The 22,009-nt window shown below is 40.2% G+C and overlaps 1 protein-coding gene across 1 annotated transcript in view; it reads right to left on the bottom strand.

Moving 5' to 3' along the window:
* Positions 1-1,944: 1,944 nt before the first annotated feature.
* The window catches only part of LOC100732720 (patatin-like phospholipase domain-containing protein 4), a 44,856-nt gene continuing 24,791 nt past the window's right edge, over positions 1,945-22,009 (bottom strand). Inside the window, 4 exon segments of the mRNA XM_013144441.3 lie at positions 1,945-2,090; positions 3,349-3,413; positions 3,416-3,500; positions 17,549-17,614. Of these exon segments, the coding sequence (XP_012999895.1) occupies positions 1,959-2,090; positions 3,349-3,413; positions 3,416-3,500; positions 17,549-17,614 (348 nt within the window). The 3' untranslated portion in view covers positions 1,945-1,958.

Raw genomic sequence — 22,009 nt, 5'->3', positions numbered from 1 at the left:
AGCCAGCCTCTGATCATAGGTGTTCACAGTCCGTAAAGATGAAATATTTTTGTAGACATTGGGGTTGTAAATTTGTATCTCCGTGACAAAAAAATAAAGGGGGTTGTTACCCTTTTCCTCACTCTAGAGACCCCATCTTCTGTTCTCCTCCACTAGACTTCCTGCTCCTGAGACCTTTTTGCCAAATTATGGCAAATTAACTTTTAAATTCCTGTACAGACACACCTTTTGTTGGTGGGATGCTAAGCCCCTGCTCACACTAGACAATGTACAGGGTGCTCCAGGAACCTGTATTTACTCTGCCTCCTACTCCTTGCACACTTCCCCTTATGCTGCACTCTGTAATCTAACCTCTTCAGTTGTGATTCATAATTTTTCCTATCTTGCTAATCAGCACCTTTTTGCTCCCAACGGAACCTGGTTTGCCTGTACTTCTGGCATAACTCCATGTTCTATGCATCACCTGTTCACCCAGCTCCCAGAGCTTTGCATATTGGTTCATATTTTTCCCCAAGTGTATTGGTACTCTGGAGATAATGGTAGGGGTCATTTGCTCCCTAGCTTTGACTTAAAGAGGCTGGTCCGAATGAAGAGAAAATCCTGTATTACTACTTGTATTACTAAAAATTGAGATAACAAGGTCAATAAGTTTAAGAGTGTCCAGCCTAATAGTCAAAAGACCAAAATTATAGACACTTACGTGTGCTCATTGACCAAGATTTAGCAGCCCTTAGTGACTCTGTCACTAATTAGACAAATTAGACGATTCTTTAAGTTCACTGACTGAGATGGTTTTACAAAACCGGCAGGGTCTAGATCTCCTGTTCCTAAAGAAAGGAAGTCTCTGCCTGGCATTAAGAAAAAATTGTTGTTTGTATGCCAATCATTCTGGGGTTATCAGACAAAGTATGGCCAGCCTTAAAAGGTGGCTACAGGAACAAGAACAAGCCAGACAAGCTAAACAGAATTGGTTTAAATGACGGTTTTCTCTATCTCCCTGGTTGACAATGTAAATCATAGCAGCCTCCAGGCCTCTGGTAATCTTACTTACTTGTTTAACAATTGGACCTTGCATTATAAACAGATAAGTAAATTATGTCAAAGACCAGGTTCAAACAATAAAACTCATAGTTTTAAGGACACAAGTTTATGAACAAATACCACTGCTTAAAAATTCCATGAGCCAATGATTTGGATAACTGACAAAAATCAGTGGGGAATGTTATACTAAGATGCTAAAAATTAAAATAATTGATTAAAATATAATTAACAAAAAACAGTTACTTAAAAAGATAGTTATTAGTAATATTGTCATTCTGTACTGAGCTCATAACCCTAGTAACCAAGCACCAACCACATAGTTATAAATTAACTGACCACGTCATTCTGCTGTTCTGTAATGTGTCATCCCCCCCTACCTTAGTGAACTGTGTGCAATGTCAAATTTTGTTTCCCTTGTAAGAGACAAATGATGCTGTGTCAACCATTGTTCCTTTTATGAGAGACAAATGTTCCTGGAATTGGCAGACCAAGGGCTATGAATTGGCTAACCTCCCACTGTGAAATGCCTCTGACCTCAAGCAAAGGGGAACAAAGGCCCACCTTATTTCTGTTTCTCATCACTATATACTTAATGATCAATAAGCTAATCATAAATGAACTATAAAAATCAGTCAAAACTCTAACTCAGTTGCACAGCTTTGCAAATTCCATCTGCACTGTGTCGCTGGGCCAGCTAAAATAAAAGCACTTCTTTTAAAAAAAGACGTCTTGCTCCATTTGTCATCTTGGGGTCTTGCCCCAGTTTTCATCATGGGGCCTTGTTTTTTGAGTGGAGTACAACAAGTAATAATGAACTGACCCAGAAGCCTGATAAGATTTTTCTACAAAGGATTTAAATAGAAATCTCCCTCTAAAGATGCCGGAAACCTATTTTGGGCTACACACTTTTAGGTATTTTATTCAAACCAGTTTTCTTTCTGTAAAAATTTAACAGTGTCATTAAATCCACATCGATAAAAGGACTCCATTTTCTTTTGCGTTGGTGTGAAGAGGGATTGGTTCAGCCTCACCAGGTTTGCCAGGGACAGCTGCAAGAGAAAGGTGAAGTCTAAGCTGTAGAACATTACCATACAGATAAAGAGATGGTGTTCAGATTTAGCTGTGCATGTATGCTGTCATGGCAGATATACCCTGTCAAACTGAGGAGTCTGGCAGCTTAGCCAAGTGGCTCAGCAGTTCTACATCATGGGGTGTGGAGGACAAGACCTTACTTCTCTGGGATGTTGTTGCTGTGTCTACTTGACAGGTTTAGAAGTTTAATGAAATGACTCAGCAGGGGTCCAGGGACCTCACTTTGTAAACATCCTGAGCTTGTGCAAGAGGAGGTCAGGGAGTTGGTGTAAAGGACCCGGCCTATGGTGCACAGTCTACTTTCAGTATAAGGGAGGAAAAGAGACTTCTCCTTTTTCTCTTGTGGCTTTGCTGTCTTCTGCTGCTTTGAATAGTAGCCCCTGTGTCAAGCCACCCTGCCTTGGAGCCAGCTGATTATGGACTGAGATCTCTACAAACTGTGAGCTAAATAAACTTTTCCTTCTTGCATTTTGTGTTGGGTACTTTATCTCAGCACGAGAGAAAAGTAACTAAGACATATGCTAAACTTTATTACAGATACAATTAGCAATACCTGAAAGTCAGTAGGAAAATCATTAAAAAGTGAATTCCACACAAAAGATCAGTGAAAGGTGTCTCAGCCTTGATACTGTTGATATTTCTGGTGCGCAGTTTTAGATGGCTGCTGCCCTGGACACTACAGAAGATTTTGCAGTATCCCTGGTCTCACTACAGGAGAGACCTGTAGTGGTACCCAGATGTGACAACCCAAAAGGACCCTGAACATCACCAGATAGTTTGGGATATGCTATTGCTCCATGTTGACATCCAATAGATTAGGCTAAGGGAATCAATATTTTTATGTTAATTGTTAATTTGAGTCCCTCCTTCTCTCTCCACTATGATTTTATATTTCATTAACCCCATCTTTCTAAATAAATAAATGACTTAAGTTGTTTTGACATTGCACTTTTATAGATGTGAAAAAGAAGATGGAAAAAACTATAGCAATTGAGAGCTGATTGGCTGCAAAGAACCTGCATCCTGACGATGCATAAGAACCAAACCCCCACGCATGATCTGAGCTGCAAGGTATTGGAAAACATGGTATTCAGCAATACAACGTGTACAATAAAATGATCCATGAGCTTCCAGTGTGTAGAGGATGCATGTTGGATTCTGAGGAGACTTCAGTGGATTAGGACTTGGCCAATGTCCCCAAAGGCCACTGCTCACCATTATATCCTGATTGTTGATGTTAATATACAAATCCAACTGTCTTTTGTCCTGGGGAGGGGTTTCAGTCGTCCACAGAAAGGAGAGATGGTCACTGTGTGGCCCACAGGCAAGATGGGAAGGCTGTTGGTGAGGCCTCCATCCACCCACTTCTGTGGAAAAGAAGGTCCAACATCAGCACAGGTCCCAATTGAAGAGAAGTGGGGTGGCTTTGTCAGTGAGCAGGTTCCCTCCTGGTGTTAAGATCCTGGTGTTAAGATGCTCTGGGTCCTCCTAAATTACCGTTTCTGGAGGCTCATCTGGCTGGGGAGCTAGCTACTTTGGGAGCAAAACAAGTCATTGTGCCCCTATCTCTTACCACTATAATAGGAATTCTGGGCAGAATCAGGAGATCTCTCCAACAGCTGAAAAGTTAGATTATGCTACTTAAGATGGTCCTGAATTTGTAGCATGCATGGGGCATGTCTTAGAAGCCATGCAATATCAGAGTGGGATTTCTTAGGTAATCTAAGTGGAAAGTTTGGTTTACGGGTGACTGAACAAAACACCCGCCACCAGCAGAGGTCCTGTTTTTAGTATCTGTGCTGCCGAATTGAGCATGAGAGGTCCTACTTTATAAGAATCAGAAATTGTCATTTTCCTCAGCAAATCTGAAAATAAATAGAATACCCAAAAATTCCTCTATTGGCTAAGTGGTTCCCGTGTATGCAGAACAGGGGTTTTGTTCCAAAGCCATGAAGAAAGGTAAGTTCTGGGTGAAGAATAAGCTTTTCTCAGAAGGGGTTCTGTACTCTCCACTTATCCACAAAGAAGGGTGATGGGTGGGGAAGGGAAGGGAGGAGCGAGGAAAAGAAACAGAGGGAGTATTGATACTGCTGCAGTTAGGGGTTTTGCAGAGAACAACTAGAATCAGGTCTGGGGTTCGTAATACTATTTTTATAATGGTCACCGGGAATTAACACAAGAAAATGCAGGAAATCTACCCACAACACCAAAGACATAGAATAGTCAAGGGCCTAAATCCCACAGCAATGTCCCACATGAGTCCAGATGAAGAACCAGAGCTCATGATAATGCCTCCCACGAGTCCAACTGGAGTCCAGAGCCCACAAGAAGGACTCACACCAGTGTCTTTTACGTATTCATGCCAGGACGGCCCAAAGGTCAGTGGTAGAAGCCAAAAGGTCCATGCCAGTGGGGTGAAGGACCTGTGCTGGTGGGATGAGGGTTCTGCGCTGGAGCCGAGAAGTCACACTCACAAAAAAGACCAGAGCTGTTCTGAAAGGTACCACAGCCATCCTCAGTGACATGGAGGCCCCGAGCTCCTCCAATGACAAATACAGTCAAGTACATGCCAAGAAGCCAGCCAGCAGGACGAGTTCATCCTGGAGACCAAGCTGCACACATCTTCCCCTCTGGAGCCAGGAAGCAATGCTCGATGTGAGGACCAAAGCTTCTCCAGGAGAATCAATGGCTCAAACATCAACTCATAGGAGAACCCACAATGCCTCAACACAAAATTGCATTAATGCCTTAACACCTTCCTTCTCCTTCTCCACCTATTTATGCTGACAACTTTCCTCAGGGGGAGCATCTACGCTCAGTGCCATGCTGATGTAATCTAGCTGGTGTTAAGTTGACCACCAGTTCTTAATCCATAACAGATACTTAAGGGGAAGGTATCCTCCACTACTTTACCTAAGCAATTATACTGTGAGGAACATGGACAGGAAGAAACACACAGACGATATTCCTCATGTTAAATTTTGCAATCATGAGGATTCTCAGTGCATCCAGGAGTCCACACAGCTAGAGCTGTAAACACTGACATACAGAAATGGTGCCCATGTCCTCCAAGCCAGACTGCCATCAGAATTATGTCCCAGGTGACGTGATACACAAACCAACAGAAGAAACATCTGCTGTTGGTTGAGATGCCCTCACAAAGAGACTGTCAAGGAAGTCTGCAAACAGACTGTTGTTTGAACAGGTTAATGTACAATTTTAAAATGGCTATTTTTAAAACTGGTAGTCCTTTACATTTTATTTTAATAAAATTGCACAAAGGTGGAGGGAGGAAGGCAAAACAAGTCAATGTGAATGTACTTCACTCAGTTAAAACATTTTTTGTTCTTTTACTTCCTTCTTTATTGTTAACTTACAACAATAATGACATGATTGGTAATCCCTTACAAAGGCATTGGCTAAACAGCCATGTGTAAAGGCAGAATGAAAGTCAGTTCAAAGGATGGGTAGAAAATTTCTCTTGACAGAATCACATGTTGGTAGAGGAGAAAGTGTCCATAGGTTTGATTAAAATGAAACTGGTCTAGAAAATTTGTATATTAGCGTTATTTTCAACATAACATAATACACATTCTAATGATGTTATATAGACATACCAAGAGGTGTACATATACATACACCAAGTGTATGTAAGCATGTGTATGTGTACATGAATAAATGTATGTAGCATATACATATATGTGTTATATATGTATAACACTGCCAGAGGTTGTGCTGTTTTACATATATTTTACATGTATGTGTTATTTTGCATATATACATATATATATATGATATATGAGAGAAAGCAGATTACAGGAATACAAACTATGAAAAAGAAGTTTGCCAAAAAACTTTAAAAAGCTCCATAGCACCTAAGTTTATCCCAGTGCTTCTTTGCTGCCCCCACCCCCACATTTAGATATGAATACTGAATTCTGGACAAGGAAAATGCCTTGCAAAAAGAAAAAAAAAATTCACGTTTGCTTCATCAAAGAGAACTGAAGATAGGCCACATGACCGTAAGAGCTCATCTGACTTGTTCAGCTTAATGAAAAGAAGGGTAATTTGGCTCATTAAATTGAAAAGTGTTCTAATTTATTATGTGGTTAATGACTGGTGTTAGAAGGAATTGAAAATCGTCTTCTCCCCTCACCCCTCCTCTCCCAGTCCTGTAATCTCTTGTTAGCTTATTCCAGTTGGTTGGATAAATGATGAGGGATAACACACAGCTTAGCACACGTCTTGATTACACTTGTGATGATCCTAGCACCTCTGTAACCCACAGCATCGGAAACCACCAGCTCTGCCCGTCTCCTAGCTGATGCTCTCTCGAGCACAACCAACCGCACGCTCATGAGGGCATGCTGACTCTAGTAATATTGTTAGGAATAATCAGGACCACAAATATTCTTCAACCTCCAATTAAAGCTGGAAGTATTTTACACCATTTATTCTGCTGATAGTGTAAACTCATGCATGTTCAGTATTTCAGCGTATAAATTCTCTGGCCTTTGCTCACATAGTTCTGCAAATTATTTCCACTTTCTGGCCTCCTCGGTGGCATCCTACATGGTGGGAGCTACTGCCATGAGCTTCTGCGTGATTCCAAACTCATTCTTATGAAAACGACTCCAGGTCTTCTCTTTCAGAGCTGGGCTGGGTATTTATTGTTTTTTATCTCACAGCACTATAACCTCAAAGATCAGTGAGTGCAAGTACATTAAAATTCCAGGGCCAAATGTGTTTCAAAATCAAACTCTGCATTGTCCAGTACAGACTGTGACTTGATGCTGTTACAGGTAGCTGAGTTAGAAATATTCTAGGCAGTCAGAGAGGGCTGGGCCCTTAAAGGAGCCAGTGCAGAAGGCCAGATACCTACAGCGTTGAGGAGACAGACACCTTTGCTGCAGACCAGATCTCAAGACAAAAGGCAAAATAAATGCAAGCATACCCTAAGTATAAACATCAGGGATTGATATTCTAAATAGGTATCCATCACCTTGAGGAAGCCACAGCCACCATCCCAAACCCCCTATAGAAAGAGTCACTGCTCTTTAAGCATGCCTTTCACCATCTGTCCCGGACTTGGTCAATTTTACCTGAACAATTAACAGTTCTGTCCCACCTCATGCCCACCTTGTGAGTTCCTGTATTTTCCTCACCTTGTACCCATCTCACCTTGTGGTTTTGTGCTATAAAAGTGCCTAGAAAAGACAGAGTCTCGGGCAACCAGCTCAGGACCCCTTCTGTCTCCCTCTCTCCCTGACAGAAGCTTTCTTTCTCTCAATAAATATATTCTGTTCTTAACTTCCATTGTTCCTAAAACTCATTCTTTGATTTTATAGAACATGAACACACATTGGACATCTAGTACTTTGGGGACTTTCTTTCCCCTCTATTAAATACTACTTGTCATACCTCTTGTCTAACCTCTGGCACTACTGTAAGCATGCTCCCCATGGCAGCCGGAGTCCAAGGAGATATCAGCAAACAACTGCTCCATAGAAAAGGAAACTCATGCCCAGTCTGAGGCAGTGTCCACCACGAGGGTTTTCCAAGGTTACAGAACTGCAAACCAGGAACCATGGAGTTACCCATAAAGATACCCCCTGAAAACCTAAATAGAGTGGGTTCTTGATCTGTTATCATCTGTTAATTTTTGCTTTACATGTTAATATATCATGGGTGTCTACTAAGAACATGCTTTATGAATTTGAACAATAGTATCAAGTCATTTAAATCAAAATTTAAAATACACTGAAGCGCAGGACCTAATGATTTATAAATCAGTTAGAATTGATTCCCCATTTATCATTAATTGAATCTTTACAAGATCCCTCAAAACTTTAATCCTTGAACACTGAGAGGCTGAGTCAGGAGGATCTCAAGTTTGAGCTTAGGGTGGGGAGGTATCTCGGCACAAGGCCCTCGGTTAAATCTCCAGGTGTGCAAAACCAAACAAAATAAAAAAGAACAAACTCTATCAGGTAGGAAGGAGATCTATCCTTGGCTTCTTTTTCTGATGTTTCAGTTACCCAAGGTCTAACAAGTTGCAAAAATTGTCAAATGGAAAAATTCTAGAAATAAAAGAATTCATAAAGTTTAAGTCGTGTATCATTTTGAGTAGTGTGATAAAAACTTGAGCTGTCCGATTCCATTTTGCCCAGGATATAAAACATCCATTTTTCAGGGTATCGAAGTGGCATATTGTGGCAATCACTTAGTAACTGTGTCTATTTGTAGATCAACTGACTCTTGCAGTGTCTTGGTGCTTGTGTTGGAGCAACCCTTATTTTACTTAATAAAGGATTCAGTTATAGTGACACACATTCATAACCCTAGTATTTGGGAGGCTGAGGCAGGAGGATCGTAAACCCACTATGGCATAAAACATAGAATGGTAGATTAATTGTGATATGATGGAGCAAACAGGAAAACAATAAAAATAGGGCTGGGTAATAGACATGATTTCAGGTATCTACTTTTAAATGACTCTTCTAGAACAAGGGAATACTGTAGATCAGTTCCCTCATTTTCCAAGGGGAAATTATTTTGTAGGTCTCCTTGCTGTAGGTCAGGGGCTGGTAAGCCACAGCCCACTGTGTTTCAGCAAATAAAGTTTTATTGACACACTGCTATGTGCTTTTGTTTACAGACTGCTAATGGCTTCCTTCCCACTATAACAGCATGCATGGCTGAGGAAGTGGAAAGATGGAGATTACATATTACAATGCCCAAGGTATTTACTACAGGATGCTCTTCAGAAATATTTCAGGAAAAAAAAAATATCTGCTGGTGTACAGCATGGATGAAAAAGTGGGTGGAACTGGTCTTTTCATTACGATTCATATACTTCTTCACACATCATAAAACAGAGTGGGGCAGAGAAATCAGCATTGCTTTCTGTACAGCAGGGAAGAAATTTAAATAAGGAGAAACACATGAGGCTTAAAATAATTTTACATTTGCAAATCTGTGTTCTTCACTTCCATGAAATAGGCTACAAATAGTCATACCAAACAGAATGGCAGTGCTTTGCTATTCTTAAAATGGAGAGGGGAGTCGGGGAGAGGCAGACAGAAGACAGACAGGGAGAATGAGATGGACAGACAGAAAAAGAGACAGAGAAATAAAAAAATAGTGACAGGCAGAGAGAGAGAGGAAGAGAGATGGAGAAAGATGCAGAGAGAGAAAGAGAGAGAAGGAGAGAGACAGATGGAGAGAGAGAGAGAGAGAGAGAGAGAGAGAGAGAGAGAGAGAATATATATGAATGAATGTGAATCTGTCTCCCAGAATATAGTTCAGATTTCTCCACTGAAGTTAAAGAAAACTAGGAGAGGAGAAAAGACAGGTAAGATTTTAGAATCAAAGGAAGTGAAGTATAAACAAGATTTTAAAAAAGAGGTTGAGAAAAACTGCTGTACTGAATTCTGCTAAATTAATGCTCTTGATACACTATTGACAGTTTTGAATTTTTAAAAGTTGATCCAAAATAGTGACTTCAAAAAAATCAAAAGCGATTTAATGGCTGAACATCTGTAAATACTGCAAAAAGGCATTCCCTGGAGGACAGACACCTTGTTTCAAAAAACGAAGTAGACAATGCAAAAACATCTAAAATGTTGGAAAATAGAAGTCTCTTATTTGCAAGGAATACACATTTTCTAATCCAGCGGCTGGTCCCCAGCCCAGTTACTGTGTCTGCTATGTGGTGATCCAGCTATGCTTCCATGAGAAAAGTCAAAGTGAGAAAGAGCTTAAGGACTACAGTTATAACTGTGTAAACACACGGTAACACCATTCACTTTACAGCCACTGTGTCAAAAATCATAAAGAAGCAACAATCCACCACACCGTTTCAATGTGTGTGTGTGGGTGATAAAATGACAACTTTCAATACATGTTCTTATAATATTTATAGAATCAAAATATCACTTGGGTTCTAATCCAGAAAAACAACACAGAATCCCACCAACTTTCTTTGGATCTGCATATGGTATACACGGCAATAATCCTTTTTTGATATGTAATCACCTGCCAAAATGAATGCTCTGTAAAAATATACTGGAAACTCCTTTGGATATTCTCCTTCTCATTCAGAATTGATGACAAGAATCTGTGAAAACACGGTCTAATAGCATGCACATCACCCTGGCATTCCAACCCTGGAAGGATTTCAGATAAACAGAAAGAAGATTCATTCATTGTAAAGAAAACCTTAATTTCAGTTTATTTCCCTTTTATTCATTTTATTCAGTTATTAATGAGTATCTACTATATGTAAGCAGTTAAAGTAGTCTTAAATGATAAAGCTACAGAGACCTAAGAAAGTTTTAAAAATAATATAGGATAGTGGAGTAGCTTTTAAAGGCATCATACCACTTTTAACCCCTGGGAGAGTTTAAGGTTCATGAAGTTATTTGTGTGTATGTGTGTGTGCTCGTGTTCTCTTTTTTGAGACAGGGACTTGCTATGCAGTTCAGGCTGGACTTGAGCTCACTTTGTAGCCCTGGTTAGTCTCAAACTTGCAACTTGCTGCCTCAGACTCCTAAGTGCTGGGATTACACGCATGTGCCACCATGTCTGGTGCCTGTTATTTGTGTTTTAAATTAAGCTTGTATCATATTAAAGTATGATGCTTCTAAGAAGGGTTGGATTCACATATCTCTCTTAATAAGCTCCAATGTGCTCAGTACCTATTAATACCAGACACAGTGACACAAAATGTGGATATATTTAGCGAAATATAAGACAAGGTTGTAGTCTGCCCCAACTCCCACCCCGATTGGGCTGTGGTGCTCTCTGTTCTTTGTCAATTGAGGCCACAAATACAAGCCACACCGAGCCTCTGCTCCTTCTCTTCATTAGCTTCTCTTGCTACAGAAGAACAACCGCAGCCAGCTAAGAAACAAATCACTCCCTGAGCTGCGTGCAAACATTACAACCTAGAATACAAGAGGTATTTTCAGCACGATGGCAATCTGTACGTCATCTATAATACATCCAAGGATTCCACCCACCATCAGACACACATTTAAGGCAAAGTTTGCTTGTCCCCAAAGATGAAAGGGAAGAACCTGGAAAAGGATCTGGCATGGAAGCCCTGCCAGTGGTGAAAGAGGCTTGAGCTTGCAAAAAGCCAGGAAGTTGGGAATAGAAGTCAGAAAGGAGGGTTTTCAGGCCCCAGTGGGCGCAAGGTCCTGTGGGGGCGGTAGAAGTCCCAATAGGTGTGTGTGTGGCTCCCATGTCAAAATACAAAGGAGACTGAGGCTTTCAGGAGACCTGAGGTCCGGTGCAGGAGGCCATGGTGATGTGCACCCTACACAGCAGACACAGTCAAGGGAGCTGGTGTGGAGGCTTTCCCTCCCTCCCTTGCATGGCCCTGGTCTGCTCATTCCCTGCTGTTATTCTAGGGCCAAAGGATTCACTCCCCACAATGGAAAATCTCAGTTGGAACCCCTGATTCCTCCTATGAGACTCTTTTAATCATCTTTATCTTCCTGTGGCATATGCAAGAAGTGAGCATGGAATAGCTGGGAATGGTGATTCACGCCTGTAATCCAAGCACTCGGGAGGCTGAGGCAGGAGGATCCTTGCGAGTTCGAGATCAGCCTGGGCTACAAAGTGAGCTCAGGACCAGCCTGAGCTGCAGAGTGAGACTAAAAGACCAAAGGGAACAACAAGAAAAGAAGTGGGCATGGAAAGGAAATAAGTTTGCCAGGGATACAGCTCAGCAGCACAGCGTCTCTTGGCAAGTGTGAGGTCGTAAATTCAATTCCTGGTTAAAAAAAAAAAGAAAAAGAAATGTAGTCTATATATTTTTTGAAAAGACCTAAAAGAGTCAAAATATACCAAGAGTGACAACACAGATAGAGACTTTAATGATCAGAGTTTGGAAATAACTTCAGCTAAATAACTTCAGTGGTATAGATTAATAATCAGTCTCTCTCTCTTCTACATATAATTTATAATTTTTGGTACTGGGAATCAAACTCATGACCTTGCACTTGCCAAGAAGGCTCTTATGCCACTGAGTTAAATCCCTAGCCCTATATTTTTATTTAGTTAAGAGAAAAAAAGACTCAGAAAAGACATACAAAAAGCAAAAGTGGTAAACAAACAAGAACAAGCCCCAAACAATAACAGTATAGGTTTTCAAAAAAGATGGTAGGAATTAAACATGGTTGTAATATTGCATATTGTTATCTTCAAAAGGCTTGCTTGGATTACCAGATATAGACATAGGGCAACAAGGAAGGGAAAAAGGAAAAAGACATAAATGTGTATATACATACATATGATAGCTAAAATGACTATACTACCAATCTATTAGTTCTCAGAAAAGAACAGTTCATACTCACATGATTAGATCAATACCTCCTTATCTTAATTTCTTCAGCATCAGTAAAGTCGAGGGTAATAATCCCTACAGCAGATATTACTGTACTCTGGTATATGCAATAATAACAACAGAAGTTTTACTTCTCTTTCTTTTGAGAAGAATATGGAGAATAGATTGGTAAAGTAGCCCCTAAACATATACTACTATCCCCAAAAAGATGTCAGGGTCCAGTCTTTTCCAGCTCTCTATTTAGTGTTTTGTTTGTGTGTTTTGCTGTTTTGAGACAGAATCTATGCAGTTCAGGTGGTTTTGAGCTCCCTTTGTAGCCCAGGCTTCTCTCGAACTTACAGTGATCCTCCTGCCTCAGCCTCCCGAGTGCTGGAATTAACAGTTGTGCAGCATCATGCCAAGCTATCTGGTGATCTTTGACCTAGTGTTACACAATGGCTGTTGCAGCTGCAATCACTATATCTAATTACCAGGGAACATGAAAGAACAACAAAACAGAAAGATACAAAGATTCCCTCCCTCTAGCTCCCACAGTAATTCAGCTTACATATTATTCACTGATAATACAACTTTCCTCCTTGCATGTCCAATGGTGTTTCCACTTGTATCTCTTTGCCCAACAATTAAAAGGATGGCCCTACTTACCTGCAGGGGAAACTAAGACTTTGTAACCTTTTAGCTACACAGCTCCCCTTTTAGCTAGAAACTGAGAATCTATCACTAAGAAAGAAGCAAGTTGTATCAGGAAAGAATTTCCAGCCTCTGCCATCTGATTTGCTTTCCTGACTCTGCTACTTGTAGTTTTATAAGCAGAAATGTTTTGGATTGTCTCAGAGCATGCTGCTTTCTGGGACTCAGTTGTGGCTTTATTCCAGCCTCTCTACCTGCGACATCATTCATACACTTTATCTACACAATCTCAGTCACCACCTCTTAAAATACAGTGCTCCTGTGACCAGTTCTGATACATTTTGATCTCTGAGTCCCCTTACTATATTTGGATGTGGCTTGAGTCTGTGCCCCAAAGGTTTCCATGCTGGAAAGTTGGTCCCCAGTGGAGTGATCTGAGAAATGGCAGAGGCAGCAATCACGGAGGGGGCGAAATTATTGGGGATGAAGTCATCTCTCATGGCACCCAGTCCATTCCTGCCTGAGCAGGTTATAAAAAAGCAAGCCTGTGCTCTGAATTTCTCCAGCCTGTTGTCTCAGCATGTGATTTCTTTTCTTACACAAACTCCCAATAGGGCACCATTTTTGTCACACCTAGAGAGATCCATATGGGAGATAAAAGAGATGGAGCCATCTATCCAGTGGCTTTCAGAATCCAAACCCTTGTGAGGTATATAAACCTCTTTATAAACATACTACACAGCCTCAGGTATTTTATGACAGCAACAGAAAACACACAAATACATCCCTCTTTACAGGAATATAAAATCTCAGAAAATGCCTCAGGACTGTTTTTTTTTTGTTTTTTTTTTTTACCATGGTTTTTCTTATGGCTGAAGTATATTATAAAACAACTCCGTGAAGTCAAAATCATTTTAGAACTCTGATCATTATAAAATTCAAGTTCACAATACAAAGTAAATTTTCACAGCAACTTTATGTCTATGAAAACTTTATACATAAAAGTAAATGTTGACCTTTATTCATATAACAAGAGGGAAAATGATAATTTATAATAACCATGAAGTTGAAGCCTGACAGAGTGCAAATAAATTTTTAAATGGAAAAAGACGTAATATTTTTCTTGGAAACAGAATATGCATTAGCTTTGAGAGATGCAATTTAAAATAGGTAAAATTAGAAAAGAGCCCATGAGCTGATAAATCACTTATGACACTAAAATATCAATATATATGTTGTCTCTAAGTGGCCACAGAAAGGGTACATCACTACAAACAACCTACTGCGTGCATGTTTAACAAATAGACTAACAGAGAGCCAGCATTGCTCTGAGGGAGTCTCATCTTTGTGTGTCAGAGGTGTTATGGCTTAAGAATTTAATGCCAGCTGGATTACATCACCATGATGCTGAGCATAGATGCTTCACCTGAGGAAAGTTGCCAGCATGGAGACATGGAGAACGAGAGGTGAGGCACTGAGGCATTGTGGGTTCTCCTACGTGTTGCTGTTTGAGCCTTTGGTTCTCCTGGAGAAGCTCTGGTCCTCACATTGAGCATTGCTTCCTGGCTCCGGAGGGGAAGACATGTGCCGCTTGATCTCCAGGATGAACTCATCACACTGGCTTCCTGGCATGTATTCAACTGTTCTCATGATTGGAGAAGTTTGGGGCCTCCTTGTCGCTGAGGATGGCTGTGGTGCCTTTCAGGGCAGCCCTGGTCTTTTTTGTGAGTGTGACTTCTCGGCTCCAGCATAGAACCCTCATCCCACCAGCACAGGTCCTTCACCCCGCTGTCATGGACTTTCTGGCTTCCACCGCTGACCTTTGGGCCTTTCCGGCACAGATCCATAAAAGAGACTGGCATGAGTCCTTCTTGTGGGCTCTGGAGCTCCAGTTGGATTCATGGGAGGCACTGTCATGAACTCTGGGTGTTGATCTGGACTCATGTGGGACATTGCTGAGGGATTTAGGCTCTTGGTTAAATATTCTATGTGTTTGGTGTTGTGGATAGATTTCCTGCACTTTCTTGTGTTAACTCTGGGTGACCATCATTAAATAATATTATAAATTTTGTGTCCTGATTCTAATTGTCCTCCTTACAACCCCTGACTTTAACAAGTGGTCTTCACCCACTTATTTAAATTCTCTCCTCCTTAGCTTTCTCTCTATGTCCTGTTCCAGGGAAAACAAGTTTGGGGAAAGTCACATGGGATACAGAGGAGATGATTCAGACACAAAGCAGTCTCTAGGAAAGCGCATCTTGAAGACTGGAGGGCTGTAATGCAGATATTTCTTCCATCCTGTAAAAGTCGGTTCCTGCCTTTCCTGTGAGCCCAATAGCTCCTCTGTGGCACTCAAAGGACTCAAAGGACCATGCTCACACTTGGAGCGAGGGAGTGTGTGTATCAAGGTGACCTTCCAAGAGTTTGTGGTCCTTGTTTATGAATAAATAAATACATGCCTGTTACATACAAATGCAACAAATGGCATTGGTCCGCTTTCAAATACATTGGTCCTTGGTTGGCAAATGTGATTCCTTTCCCTGTTCAACAGATGATTTTGGTTGTGTTTATCACCTTATGCAGAGTTTGTGGAACAAAACAAAAATTTGCCCCCAAAATGGATTCATGCACCCATGAGTCACTGTGTATGCCTCATCTCTGGCATATGGTAAACAGACACTATATTTCAAGACCAAATGTATCTCTGGTGTGTGCTACATAGTATATTTCATTATAAAAGCCATATACAGGTATGTGCTAAATAAATACTGCATTTGATTATAAATGTGTGTTAAGTACATGATATATTTGCTTGTAAAATGCATATTTCTGGCATAACTAGATATTCGGGTTAATTATAAGTATATAATCAACCATCTATATATTTCTGGTGTATTAAGTATATTAGTGTTTTAGATTATAAAATGTGTACCTTTGGTATGTGTTAAATAATATTATATTGATTATAAATATGTATTCAATAGATATCATATTGATTATAAAATATAAACCTGGTATATCTTAAGCAAATATGACATTTGACTATATAACACATATCTCTGATTATAAAATCCCTATTTCTGGTACACGTTAGACAGATCCTATATTGGATTATAAAATGTGTTTCTCTTAGATGTGCAAAACAGATATATTTTATTTTGAATGTGTGCTAAAAACTACTATATTTGTTTATAAAGTTCACAGCTCTTATACATGCTAAGTGGATAGTGTATTTGATTATAAATATGTGTTAAAACAAAGCTGATTACATAATGCATAGCTCATTATGTGGTAGACAAATACTATAAGTATTTGTGAAATAGATACTGTATTTGATAAAATACATATCTCTGTGTCTCATATGTATTAAACATATACTGTATTTTATTGTAAATTCCTTGTCTCTTCAGTGTGTGAAACACACAGAGTATCTGATTATGAAATGCCTCTCTCTGGTACATATTAAGTAGGAATGCTGCTGGATTATAAAATGAGTAGGAAAGAAGCAGACCAGGGTAAGCATTTAGCAAAACACAGATTGGATAAGCAGCTGCGTAAGAGACTGCTGGGCAGCACTGAGCTTAGATTTTATTTTTTGCATTGATTTTTCCTGGTACAGGGAATTGAACTCAGAGCCTTGTGCTTGCCAGACAGGCAGGCACTTGTGCCACTGAGCTCTATCCCCCCCCCACCTATGAGCTTAGATTTTAGATGGGGGCTCCCTTCTATATCTCCTAGAAAGGGCTGGCATCCTGCTTTAGCTGCCAGACCAAGTGAGGCGAATTCTCTGTAGATCCATCTCTTTGTACTTTGGCTTTCTGCACGTGAGCAGAGAACCTTGGAGAAGCACGGGGGTTGTCGGCAGCATGCTTTGGTTCCTGGCATCTACATGAGCAGCTGTGACAGGGATGTATTATGAAACACAACTTTTTGTTTTACTGGTTTCAAATATTACAGCCACACCTTGCTTCTCAGCGGTGTTGAAACTCATTGGACTCAGTACTTACTGAGCACCTTGACCTGGTTTTCTGCAGGTGTGTGGCACTTGGTGTGTGAGCTGCTGTAGCATGTAACCAAGACAATCTGTCTGATATTTACTGCATCTTCTAGACCCAATAAACTGCCAGGACTGATGGACCATGGTCAGTATGTCCAAAAAGCACTTAAAAGTATCCTGGTGTAAATTAAATTTAAATAATTTTTACAGTGATGAAGAAAAGAGCAACTGGTCAATCATTCTGATTCATACCATCTGGGAGGTAAGATGTTACAGTCCCTGTCCTTGACGTTCTTTCTTCTTACAGGAAAAAAGTTATTTCTATGTATAATACATGTAAATGAATTTGACCAGAATAATTATAAAATTAGATCTTTCACAGGAAATGGGCAAATGTGGGTGTTATGGCAAATTCTTAGTTAGGATCACTTTACCTGCCCTTGGTATTCCACTGGTCTCAGTCCAGCGTAAATGGGCACAAAGCTGCTAGCCAGGAGGACCTGGATGAAAACAAAACATCAGCTCCTGAATGGAAGCACTGACATCCAGATAACAGATCTGATACATCACTCACTGGAAAGCCCTACTTAAATGGACGAGTCCCAGATATCTCAAGTGCTCCACTGCACATATTTCTATCATAAAAGATAACATGGTATCCAGGGGTGTTGGTGTAGTCCTGCCATTCCCAGCACTCAGGAGGCTGAGGCAGGAGGATTGCTGAGAGTCTGGGGTCAGCCTGGGCTACAAACTGAGTCCAAAGCTACCTTAAACTTCATAGTGAGACCCTGTCTCAAAAAGACAATAAATAAATCAATAAAACATTTTCAATATCTAAAAAGAGACTAAAATCATAGGTGCTGTGTTCGTACTTTCTGGATCCATTACCTGCATCTAAGTAAAAATCAGCATTGTGATTACAGACAAACAAGTCTACTGGAAGTCAAATTCAAATCTACCGGAAGTTAAGTTTAAATCTACAGGAAATTAAGGTTAAGTCTACAGGAAGTGAAATTTGCATGACAGGAAGTTGACTTTAAATCTATAAGAAGCTAAATTTAAGTCTAAAGGAAGTAAGTTTAAGGTTAAATCTAAATTCCCTTTTGTGCAGGTTGTGGTTGTAGATAAATTATTTATAATAGTCTATTACTAATGTATTGTAAAAAATGTTCTACAGTTGTATTTTTATTTCCCAGGAATAATTACCTGTAATCTTTACAAGATAGGAAAGTCCCACACTTTAAAGATGTCGTTCCATGTGTTGCCATGTTACTGCAAGGGGAGAGCCACAGTTTATGTTCCAGCATTGTGGTTAGGACACACATAATGTGGCCATGATGAGTAGAGACACCAGTCATATTTTACCTTCCACTTAAAAAGTCAAATTTGGGATGGGGCCGGGGGTACATTTAGTGGTACAAGTGCCTGCCTGGCAAGTGCAAGGTCATGAGTTCGATCCCTGGTACCCCTCCAAAAAATAAAGAAAGAAAAGAAAAAGTCAAAATGCTTGTCATTTAGGATAGTACTGTTCCTTCCAACAGAAAAAGCTGACTTCTGATATCTTTTCTGAAATGTAAATGTTGTATTTTGCAATGCAGTTTCCAAATTGCTAGCGAGTGTTCTATTTGAAAACACATAGCATAAGACACTGAATATTTGACATAGAATCTTTCAGCTGATCAGCAAAAGATTCTAGGGCTGTTTATTGGCAAAGATTTCATGCATTTTTTAAACTGCTATGTGTTATTCAGAAGTGGATTATGGACCAAGCACAGATTTATAAATCATTCCTTTAGAATTATTTACAACTCAGAGGGCATTTCTCCCAAAGAAACAATAGGATAGGGAGAATTTTTAGATCAGTTCTCAAAAGCCTATTTATTCTGAGCTGCCAGCAAATTCAGGACATAGCAGCATAACACAATTTCTACAGGAAAATCGTCTGATTTGCTCCTTGATGCAGGAAACCCACTCCTGCCATGGTTATGTCTCCACTCCTTCCAGGATTATTTCTGTACAGTGTACTTGGGACAGAGCATGAGCTTCCTCATGAAGTGGCTCTTCCTGCATGAGCATAACAAGGTGTGTGCTTTTCCGATGGAGCACTGGACCCTTTAAAGGGCTGATATTCAGCACATGCCTGCTAGCATCTCTCCCTTCTCTCTGGTGGGAATTGAGGTCACCCAACTTGTCCCCTCACCCTTATTAAGTAAGACACATGTGGATTGTCCAGGGTGCTTGCTAAAGGGAGTCCCAAGGATGTCTAAACTCATCAGTGCTGCAGGTGGCATAGACTTGACTTCATTTTCCCTTAAAATATATATTCACATGGATTTTTACCAGTGTGATGGCTTATATCTAGAAGTACTTCCAAAGCCTAATGAACTTACAAGAGGCAGCTATATGAGATGTTAGGGTTAAGGATGTGCACTAAGGGAATCAATCTTCTGGTTAAATTGGCACAGTTCTGGGTGTTGCTGGGTGGGTTTACTGAAGACAGAAGACCCACCTTGGGTGGGAGAGGTACACCTAAGAGGCTTGTAGCCTGACTACAATAAAAAGGGGAAGGGAGGCTCCCTCCTGCTACTTCCTGCCTGCCATACCATGGACTGTTTCTCTTCTGCCATGCCACCCTGTCTTGGAGCCAGTCCATGATGCATTGAAACTTCCTATAAACCGCGAGCTAAAATAAACTTTTTCCTTTTAAATTTGAGGGTGTCAGAATATCCAGCTATGAGAAAACTAACTGAAATAATCAGTCAACATCCACAAGTCAGGCTACTTTGGTGACTGTTTTTCTTTCTTTTCTTGTTTTTGTCTTTTGATGAATTTTACCCAGGTCTGTCTCATCTAATTTACTTACAGAAACACAGAATGCACAGTAATTTGTACCACTGATTCCCAGGGTAAAGCATCTCTGTTAACCAGTTTATTAATCGATTTATTTATTCACTGCAATGTACAATAACTTTCCACAAAATTCATCAGTCTTCTCCCAAGACTCAACTCCAACACTCCTGTACTAAGGCATTCACCTGAAAACTTCAAATTTTTTGCCTTTTTTGAGACGGAGTCTCACTATGCAGTTCAGGCTGGCTTTGAGCTCACTTTGTAGCCCAGGCTGGTCTCAAACTGGCAACACTCCTCCCACCTCAGCCTCCCGAGTGCTGGGATTACAGGCTTGAGCTACCACACCTGGCTCGAAAACCTCAATTTTAATAGATGACAGGACAGAATAGCATGACACTATATCTATCGTGCTCATGCCACAAAGAGGTAAAACAAAAGCAAGAGCCATCATAGGTGATTAGCTGAAGAAACAAGCATCTTGAATCCCAACATTGATGGCCCACTGGTAGCAACAGTGAAACCTGCAGCTGGTATTATTCAGAGAAAGGGTATTCTCACTTGCTGAATTTGGCCTTACCATCAAATGGCTACTCCTTTAAAAATAAATAAATGCAATCCCAGGCTCCAGATATCTTTTTGCAAGCACTGCATAGCTGTTTAATGGAGTTATCTTGCAAAGGCTAGATTGCACTTTGGTGATCAGCAAAACAATCTGTATATGGTGTACATATTGTGAAGGTACAGTATCATGAAATTATTACAGTACTTTAAGGGCCTGTAGGTTTATGAAGGGTAGAGATATATGTGCTCTACAAAATAATCACTACCTTTAGAATCAGAATTTTGACTCCCTCTAACACGTCAAAGTATAAGAGGAAGTTCACAATTTACTCCTTGGAACTCTTGTGAGATATCTGGATTAAAGCAAGCTTTCCAAGTACTTTCCTGGAGATAACAGTAAGAATCCTCCTGCATGATATGAAAAGTGCAGCAACCTGGAAAATACCTGTCACTACTCCAGATCGATTTTATTTGTTCTTGTCAGAGGTTACTGTTGCTTTCTATGGACTGATCATTTGGACATCAAACTAAGTTCAGGGCGAAAATTAGCTCTAGATAGCCAGGGAATAAGTGTTCTTTTTTTTTTTTTTTTTTAACTCGTCCTTTACTGCTGTCTGCTTGCAGGTTAATAGGAATTCGTAAGGAAGGAGGTAAAGATTGACACGATAAAACCGCTTATGCTTTCAGTGCAGGTGACAGCGCAGTATTTCTGGTGAAATTGCCCTCACTAATAAACCTCAATGCAGCCACAGAGTGCTTGTCATTTTAGGGGCTAACGCATCCAGCAATGCATCTGTCACTGCCTGGGGGAAGACTAGCTGACTGCGACTGGCATCTACTGGGCATACAGCCAAGAAAGTCCATACAACAAAGAATCAAGCTGAAACCAAGGAAGACTGAAATAAAGCTTCCCTTGTATTTAGTCACTTGTTCTTATCACTAAGCGTAGAAATCACCTGACTGAGGAATATATTCAAATTTGCGTTGCAGTAGATTACACCTCTGACATACCAGCATCTGGTGCCCAATAATCACTTGTTGATGATTACATATTGTCTTCTTACAAATAGTTATTCAAGATACTAAGGTGGAGCATATAAAGTGGGGATTCAAACAGCGAGACTGCAAATGGTTCTGTTCAACTATCCAACAAAAACTTAGTAATACGGGTATCAATCCTATACACTTAAACATACATGCAGTTATCCAGATCTCCATTTAGGTTGAGATTAAACAAACCCAAGCAGGCTAAAATCACTCTAAACAAAGAATAATACCATTGCTGGGTTTCACATCATGACACTCCAGGATCAGCACTGGGTACTGTAGTGTCTCTTTTTCTTCAAAATATTTGTTCATTTCATCCTGTGTCATAAGATCATTTCTCATAAATGGTTTATAGGTTCTACACATGCATGAGTCTTAACATGTATTTCTATCTTTTCTATATTAGAGGGAGAAACAAACAAAGCAAGACAAAACAA

Source organism: Cavia porcellus, unplaced genomic scaffold (genome assembly GCF_034190915.1).
Source record: "Cavia porcellus strain 051 isolate PalLab524CR breed Dunkin Hartley unplaced genomic scaffold, mCavPor4.1 scaffold_33, whole genome shotgun sequence".
NCBI lineage: Eukaryota > Metazoa > Chordata > Mammalia > Rodentia > Caviidae > Cavia > Cavia porcellus.
This window is presented reverse-complemented; position numbering and strand designations above follow the sequence as displayed.